The sequence below is a fragment of the Pinus tabuliformis genome, chromosome 2_1 (genome assembly GCF_031772625.1).
Source record: "Pinus tabuliformis cultivar Carrire ecotype Pingquan chromosome 2_1, CPIR1, whole genome shotgun sequence".
NCBI classification, from domain to species: Eukaryota; Viridiplantae; Streptophyta; class Pinopsida; order Pinales; family Pinaceae; genus Pinus; species Pinus tabuliformis.
The window spans coordinates 669,974,240-669,983,581 of record NC_142299.1 but is presented as its reverse complement, the minus strand read 5'-3'; the positions used below and the strand labels follow the sequence as shown (position 1 = coordinate 669,983,581).

General features: G+C 39.2%; 1 protein-coding gene across 1 annotated transcript; it reads left to right on the top strand.

Moving 5' to 3' along the window:
- Positions 1-5,683: 5,683 nt before the first annotated feature.
- On the top strand, positions 5,684-8,709 carry LOC149202376 (protein translation factor SUI1 homolog 2-like). The gene is made up of 4 exons (XM_089399961.1): positions 5,684-5,724; positions 8,070-8,128; positions 8,284-8,564; positions 8,665-8,709. Exons 2-4 carry the CDS (start codon positions 8,089-8,091, stop codon positions 8,707-8,709), a joined length of 366 nt encoding a protein of 121 aa, XP_089256087.1. The 5' UTR covers positions 5,684-5,724; positions 8,070-8,088.
- The last annotated feature ends 633 nt before the right edge of the window (positions 8,710-9,342 follow it).

Below are 9,342 nucleotides of genomic sequence, written 5' to 3'. Positions count from 1 at the left end.
GTCTCCTGCTCACCTAAAGGCCCCTCATCATGTAATGGCCTCTCACCCTTATCCGGAACCTGCTGTGCTGAAGAAGGAAGCGAGACCCCTTCCACCGTGGCTGGAGATAATACTTGCTTTGCTACTGGAAACAACTGTCTAGTGTCCTTTTGATAGGTGACAAACACCAGCACACTAGCGGTCTGTGTCTCATGACCCTCCTGCTAATGAGAAGGTCCACCTGTCTCATGAAAAGTCTCTGGAGGTACCTGAGTAGCTATGAAGAACTCATGAGAAATGAAATCCTCCCATGTGATGCCTTGCAAACCAAGCTGATGCATGACCACAATTTTGATGAGTGCAAAATGATATATATTGTTAAATTGTTGTTGAGGAGTCTTCTGTTGTACTAAGGTGGTCATCTTCTCAATATTTCGGCACATGAAGTAGGGGAGATTCATCATTCTCACCCTGGTAAAGTGCATCAACAATCTGATATGATAAGCATATAGGCGAGAAAACTGGCCCTCACAGCTGAAATACTTCATTATGAGTTTCATCAAGGGAGCATATGAGTCTTTCAGGTACTGAAAGGGAAAAACTCTGCTGAGTTGTCTCAAATAACCGGGCTTGATGTATGGTTCATAATGTTCCCTGTCAATTTGCTACCTTTTATTCCACTACTCTCCGACATTAGGAATGTCGATTGCTAGAGAAATAGACTTCGGTGTCAAGGTGAATGCCACACCAGCTAGAGTGGCTTGTCCATTATGTAGATGAAGCACAAATAACCGGGCTAACTCATGATGATACTGGACTCTAGCAACCATCTCATAGAACTAATAACAGGATTGGTGTTAGAAGCATTTGATAGCAAGAGGGTAGGCCTGCAGCTCGGCAAGTGAAGTAGGCTCCTCTCATATATGTTTGCCACCCTTGAGAGGTCTCCTTGGTGCATGCATTTCTGTAGGAGAGTCATCATGTGTCTCTTCATCTCAGTCATATGAAGGATCAGATTCCATGCTTGCTAATGTGTGAGTTTCCTTGATGAGTATGAAGAGATTTATGGTGATTTTAGTTTTCTGCCACCAAGGGTAAGAATGTATGAGGGACTGTGAAGGGAGAGGGTATGAGGGGTTTTGGGAATATTATGACAAGTTTTTTTGGGAAATAGGGGGTTTAGGGAATAGTGTGTAAGCTTAGGGACAACAATTAGGGTTTAGGGATTTTGGAATTAGGATTTGGGAAAATTAGATTTGGGGATAGGGGTGAATGATTTTTTATTTTAGGAATATGGAAGTTAGGGAATGAGTGGATGAAATTGGGAAACAAATGGAGGAATCAAAAGTGAGGGAGTGGTGGAGTGAACTTGGCAGCAAAATGACAAATGCAAACCCTAGGCAATCATTTTTTGAGAAATTGCAAGGAAGTAGGGTTTGAGTTTTTTCACACAACCACCATAGATTTTTAAGAAAAACTCTTTCACTAGCAAGGAAAAGGGCTTGACTTACTTGCACACTAGAAGGTTTGAGCAATTTTGGCAATTCAAGGGAGTTTATGATGAAATTGGGCTTGGCAGCTCTATGTGTCGCACCTCTTGTATGCGACGCACCAGTATAAATTTAACACTCTGGAGGGCGGCCCAATGCACCGCACCACTTGTATGTGCTGCGCCTCTCACTCAATGCGCCGCGCCTCCAAAACTAGAACTCTTTGCTGCGATTTTGCTTCCTTTCTCCAACACGACCTTCACTTTGCTCAATCTTTCTTCTTTGAGTGCCAATGAGCTTTTTGAATTGTAAAGATAACTTATATACAAGAGCTTTTGATTTTTCATTCATAAAACCCACTTTTATAATGTTTGCATTGTGACTTACTTTTTCAACTTTGTTTTTTTGGGCAATTTACTTTATTTGTGCCTTTGATGAACTAAATGACTTGATTTTTCTTTGCCTTGTAGGGGATGGAGCTGCTGAAGCTTAGCAAGGTGACCAGGGTTGCCACTGAAGTGATTTACATATAAGAGAACTGAAATTACATTAATTTATACAACAAAAACCTAAAATACTCTGTTTTTCCTCAAAACAGGGTTTTGAGGAAAAATACATGTCTAAGCATGAGATTGTGAATTTTATTGGTACTGAAACTTTATTCAACATCCTCATGCGCCTGCTGACTATTATTGGACATTTTGAAGACCTTTTTGATGAAACCCTAGACCTAATGAAACTGAAGCCCTAGAAATGACTCTTGCAAATTTAAAGACAAAAAGTGACTGCAAATGATCTTGATGAATGGAATTGAGCCAACAGGTAAAGGACATGAGGGAAAATGTAAAACAAGCCAATATCATTAGATGATCCATGCTCCTAATGGAATGTAGTTGACTGAGCGAGACACGTAATATGCAATGCAACAAGAGAATTTGATCTCTGACGGATGGATGAAGATACCGACACTAACATGTGGCAACGATTGAAGCAACAAAGGAAGTTGTGTGGCTCGGGAAAATTCTAGAATATTTGCAGGAGAATAGTGCATTCAACTCCTCTCATGATTGATAACACTTCTACAATAAATTTTTCCAAGAACCCAAAGTTCCATGATTGAATAATGTATGTCAATAGAAAATACCATATGCCGACAGTTTTGCTAAAATAAATTTTTTGGTGTATGGTGCTTTTTCCCATGGCTTTTTAGTTTCATATGTAGAAGTATGGTTGGAATTAGAATTCATATGCCACAAGATGTATATTATATTGTAATACTATATAGTAGATATAGAGAACAAAATCTTGTTTGTTTTCTGAGGTTTGGGTTTCTAGGATAAAATATTTGTGTAAATTTATGTGTTTGTCATTGTACCTTTTCTATTTTTATTAAGAATCTATTTGTAATGATTAATTGTACACAGTTAAAACCTATAGGAATGAGTTTTTTCTAGCCAACCATAGGCTCTGCTAAATTTCAATATTTCTATAGTTCGTTAACCCTAGCCAAGAGATGAAACCACAAAGGGAATTTATCTAAGTGAGGGAAATTCTCCTTCACATACATAAGATAGATAGAGAACTCCTTTTCCATACTAAACCTAGGGCCTCCATAGTCTCCAAATGCCTCTCAGTTAGCTTGCAGAGAAAATGAGGATATTTGTTCATTACTCTGTAATTCATTATTAATTTACTCACCTTGCTTCTCATGCTTTCCTATCACACATCAAATCATGACCCATTCAACTCAGTTAGGTTCCAAAGATCCTTTGTAGTAAATTAATAAGAAAATATCAATCATTGTAAGCTAGAACACACCAACAATAACCGAACTCATGAATGCCACTTTTCTACATATAATTGGGTAACCAAATCAAGTTTTAATCACTCATAATGCCACCATCGATATTCCACTTAGTAATAGTGTCTCTAATTGTAAATTCAATTCTCTAGGCAATCATGTGTTCCCCCTACTCCCTCTATATGGTTGAAATAATGAATGATTAATCCCCATGATTTTTCACATTCTTGCACACCACTCATAGGTCAACTCTTGAAATTTGAGAAAGATACTAGCTGATAGTACCCATCAATAACATCTCTTCAACCACCACACAACACAGTGATGTAATTCAAGGATTTGTTATCGACCACCAGTGATTTCAGTCTATTAGTGGCATTCCAGCATGACAAAGGCAATTCTCTTTATTCTTGAGGTTGGGTTGGACACAATAATTTCAATTTCAGAGTCGCTCTACAGAAAATATGATAAAGCCACAATCATTGATAATGATTTGTCGGACTCATTTTAATTTTTGGCCCTAAAGAACAAAGTATATATAGAATCAATCACAAAGGAAGATAGGACATCAACGATCAAGGTCAAGAATGACTACACAAGGATTCGGTGGTCCACACTATTACATCTAGGGATTTTTCTTCTGTTTGGCACAATTCTTGCAGTAATGCAATGCACTAAGTTGTTGATCAGCAGGATGCACTGTGGGTTGCTCTGGCTTGACAAGGAGTACCCAATTCACACGGTTGACATTTAGAGACTTACATGTCTATCAACAACATGAGATGTAGTTTCAACTCTGTTTCAGAAAAAATTAAAAAGAGTGAAGAAAGAAGGGGATGCTGACTACTATGCCAAGTATAATACCAAGAGAGGGGGAAGGGAGTGCCGATCGACTTGATCAACAAGGATAAAATTAATTCTTCTTTCTACATCATTGCATGAAAGTTGATGCGCCATTTCTCAAAGAATGAGTGCACCTTAGACACGATTTCAGTCGCGGAGCATTGCACAGAGGATGGCTAACTAAAATGGGGTGATTTTTGCCTCAATGAGTTGTTTTAAACCTATGAAGACGTCTATAGGTGGAGCACCAACTTCATCTATGACTATATGGTAGTTGCTTTGGCAATGTGGAAGTGGTGCCCATGAGAGGGCAGGGACTTAGCACCAAATTCAGAGGACTAGCCCTTGGCTCTCCAATATGTGCCATGGAGGACTTTGGGAGGCTTGAGCATCAAATAAATAAATGAGGCTTCATTTGGCTATTGGTAAGTAAAGTTGCTTGAGGTGATTATAGATACCGAAAGGATCCACAGGTCATTGTTGGAAAAATATTTGGCAACAATTTGGTTTGGGGCTACTCATGGGAACACCTTTGTAAGGTTGCACTGTGTTCACCCACACCTTTAAGATGCGGGATCATAAAATTGTGCTATTAGCTAAAGCTTTTCATGCAGAGGTTGGGTTGTTGCCAGGGGTCACAGCGGAAATTAGAAAAGGGAAGTGCCTATACTTCTTTGACAGGATGGTATCACTGCCGCTACTAGGTGAAATAGTTGTGAAGACCAGGAAGGAGATCGTTGAACACGAGTTGCAACCGGACTTCACACAAATGAAGAAGCAAATGAGCTTACTCAAGGAGACCATCACGAATATTGTCATTTGACTAAGTTTGGTTCCCAACACAGTTGAGTCACAAATTTTATACCACAGAACCCTCTCGTTACCAGCCCTCTCATTGTTACAATACAATCTATAGGGCCTCATTCAAAGTCTAAGCCTACCATCCCCAAACCCCATAAAACAAAAAGCACCAAGCCTCCAACCGGAGCCAAGAAGCAAAAATTGAACCCTGTAATGAAAATCGTCAACCTCACCATTGAGGGACTCGAGTCCGCCACAACCTCACCCATCATAGAAGAAGTTCGACGTTCCACATCCATAGTTTTGTCGAACTCGTGTGACCCACCCCCACACACTGCATCCACCTCTGCAATCCTATCAGATACAATTCCCTCTAGGACACTGTTGGGCATAGAGGATATGGAATTTTATTCAGTTATTTAAGTCCGCCACGACAGTCCCTAGTGGAGAAATTGTTATTTCCTCCATGATGTCATTGTTACTCGAGTCGAGCCCACTGCTGAACACAAGGCCCATCATTCCATAGTCGCTTGTTACCACTGTCAAGCCCTCCGTGCTCCCATTTTGTTTAAGCCCCCTCATTGTACCAAATCCTGTTTCCATACCGTCAACGCCCCAATTTGCAAATCCATCACAAAAGGCGACATTGCCCCATGGACATTCTGACAAGTTCGTCGCTAGTGGGCAACCCCTGCAAAGTTGATTCCCTAATCCATCCAACATGCATCAAAATGATCTCCAAAGTTGGTCATCAGCCCAGTTGTTCAACTTTATACAGCAAGCCACACATAGGGCTGCACAGATACACAATGACCTTGTTGCCAACCATGAGTAGCAACAACAACAAATTGTTTCCCTCACAGTTGAATGGGACCACTCCGCCATGACAATCAACAACTTCAGGAATAGGGCAATCGGATCACTTCGCAAGTTTAGGCACTATGGCCTTGCATTTCTGATGTGGTAATCGAGGATCCCAAAGATTCCCCCCCTGCACCATGGTCGAATGTTACAACCACATCAAGACTGCGTGTAATGGCCTGATCTTGTCTAACCGAGAGCTCAAGGAAAACCTTGATGTTGCGAGAAATGCACTGCCAGACCCTTCCACAGTGTATGATGATGAGATTGAGCAGAAAATCACCCCTATAGCCTCTCTTAAGGCCTCCATCCTCGAGGTTTTGAATGATGGGTACACCTTACTCCAATAGGTTCATGACTGATCCAGCAGCCTAGCAGAGAAGAATCAACCAGTCTACCCACTTTGCCAACAAATTAATCATCTCCTCACTCACATTAAGAACTCTAAGGATGAGGAGCAGCGGAAGCAGTTCCAAGCAAAAGTCACCACTTTGGAAGTCCGCGTCTAGCACACGGAGGATGAGCTGGCTAAGACCAAAGAGAAACTCTGCAATCTTTGGCCCCCGGTCTGAATTCATGTGGACACATTACAATAAATTAGTGATTTCCACTGTTGAGGATTAGGCCACGAGCCTATGTATCGTGTTATGTTATGCTAATGAAGAAGACTATTTTGGAGTTATGTTATGTCCTTGTGTATTATGTTGGCTATTCAAAAAATTTATAAATGCATCTGTTTGGGTAGTATTTTGGTATAGCATGAATAAATTGTTGCAATCTGGTTAGTTTGCATGTTAAGCTACCATCCTTTGCTCTCTTCTGGTAGATATGATTCCCTTGGTATCAAATTCCAACCCTCATCTAACTTTGGTTGTGGCACACCTCGGGTGAGACTCCTTCCCCTTCTCGGGTAAGGTGAAAATGTCGGTGTTGTACTAGACTACTACGAAGCCTTGTTGGCCCCTTGTGCTCGAACCCAGAGTCTCAACCCTGTTGTCATTTGTGTGCCAACAATTAGCTTGCAAAGAAAATGGGGATCTTTGTTCACTACTCTGTAATTCATTATTGATTTCTGCACCTTGCTTCTCATGCTTTCCTAGCACACATCAAATCATGACCCCCTCAACTCAGCTAGGTTCCATAGCTCCTTTATAGTAAATTAATAAGCAAATATCAATCCTTGTAAGGTAGAACACACTAGCAATAGCCGAGCTTATGAATGCCACTTTTCTACATACAATTGCGTAACCAAATCAAGTTCTAATCACTCATAATGCCACCATGGATATTCCACTCAATAATAGTGTCTCTAATTGTGAATTCACTTCTCTAGGAAATGTTGTGTTCCCCCTACTCCCTCTATATCTTTTAACGAATGAATGATTAATCCCCATGGTTTTTCCCATTCCCGCACACCACTCATTGGTCAACTCTTGAAATTTGAGAAGGATACTAGCCAATACTACCCATAGGTAACAACTCTTCAACCACCACCCAACCCCATAAGTGTGGGGGGCTATTGCATCAACTACCAACTTCTTCATTAAATAAAAGGAAAAAAGTAAGAAAACATTTGCAAATTGAAATTCTAACACAAAGCTTTGGTGTTGCAAAGCAAAGCTAATTCTCACTAATAATTCATAGTGTGCTTGTATTCTTAATAATTGACTCAACGATTTTAATTAAAAAGAAAACTAATTACATGCATATTATTTCTAAATTATTCGTTAAACTAGTCATAACTAAAACACATCAATGTTGATAAATAAAACACCTCAATGTTAATAAATTATCATAATAACTATATATAAATGTAGACGTAAGGAATAGAAAAATAATTAATTACAAATAATTTCCTTAATCAATTTGTAACAATGCATTTTTTTGCATTTTCAATAATACTTTTATAATCCAAATCTCAATATTTGTTTTTTTTTTTTTTACTTTTTCAGCATTTTAATAACTTTGTGATTAAAAAGATTTCCCAATATTAAATCCATTTTTACGAAATAAAACCCAAAAAAATACAAAACGCCCTTCCATGGAAAGCCACACTTTCCATACGTGCCAACACGTTTTTCTGTTTTACTCCGTCAGACCCACCGTTTTTGGGGTGGAACCGACCTTAGCGACTCAATGGGAACGCTATTACAATCATTATTAATAAGTAATGAGGCAATTAGATCTCAACGAAATCACTTTAATTGCGCTTTGTTTTTCTTGGTTGCTCAGAACTTGGACGTATTTCTCTGTTTCATCTGTCTCTCCGCGAGCGATTGTTGTTCTGCCATCTTCAACTGTAAACGGTCGGTCATGTCGGATTTAGAGACGAACGTACCCATTGGTCCCTTTGGTATGAATTCTTGCTTTTACCCACTCATTTTATGCCACGATTTTATGCTTTTTTTCATGTTTCTGATTGACTTAAAGCTAATGGATGTTATATACTAGAGTCTAACGGGTGCGTTTATTTGTGGGTGGATTGATTGAGTTGTACATTAAATTCAGATCCATTCAAGGATTCGGAATTTGGTGTAGAAGAGGAGAGGGGAGCAGGAAAAAGAACGTGCAAGGATGAGTATATCCATATACGCATTCAGCAACGTAACGGCAGGAAATGTGTGACGACAGTTCAGGGGCTGCATAAGGATTACAATTACAATAGGATTCTGAAGGACGTGAAGAAGGAGTTCTGCTGCAACGGAAACGTTGTGCAGGACAAAGAGCTGGGAAAGGTGATTCAGCTTCAGGGTGACCAACGCAAAAACGTCTCCAACTTCTTAATCAAAGTAAGTTTTCATGCCTCTTTCCTCCTTTCTTTTCTTATTGGAAGTTGCCAATGTATGCATTGAATGATATTTGACAAGTTTTTTTCTGCTATGACTACAGACCGGCTTGGTAAAGAAGGATGACATCAAGATTCATGGCTTTTAGAGCGTCTTTGCGTCCATAAGTTTTCCTTCTAAAAATTACATACAGAGATCATTACATATATACAGTTCATTTTGAGATATTTGGGTATGGAAATAAACTCTTTGTTTACTAGGATGGCAGTATGTATATATTCTGTGGGATGTTATTTTATATAATTTAGAGTTTGTAAATTCTACTTTGTCAACTTTGACAGTGATATGATTTATTCTTCTCCAAGCAGGAATGAATTTGTTTTTTAAAGATGACAGTATGTATATGCTGCGTGGGATGATTTTTTTTTAAAGATGACAGTATGTATATGCTGCGTGGGATGTTATATTAGATTAATTAGAGTTTATGAATTGTATTATACTAACCGGGATATTCAGATGATACAATTTTTTTTCTTTCCCTGCAAATATATGTACCTAAGTAGGGTTTTCTAGTGTTTTTTTAGAGCTTGTAAATTGCACTGCACTATTCATGCCTCTTTCCACCTTTCTTTGCTTATTGGTTGCGGTTGGATAGCTGAGATATGCATTGAATGATATTCGACAAGCTTTTTTCTGCTATGACTACAGACCGGCTTGGTAAAGAAGGATGACATAAAGATTCACGGCTTTTAGAGCGTCTTTGCGTCCATAAGTTTTCCTT

Coding starts and splice junctions, on each gene's coding strand:
- LOC149202376 (XM_089399961.1), top strand. CDS start 8,089: ATGTCGGATTTAGAGACGAACGTACCCATTGGTCCCTTTG. Junction 8,129..8,283: donor CGTACCCATTGGTCCCTTTG/GTATGAATTCTT, acceptor CATTAAATTCAG/ATCCATTCAAGGATTCGGAA. Junction 8,565..8,664: donor TCTCCAACTTCTTAATCAAA/GTAAGTTTTCAT, acceptor CTATGACTACAG/ACCGGCTTGGTAAAGAAGGA.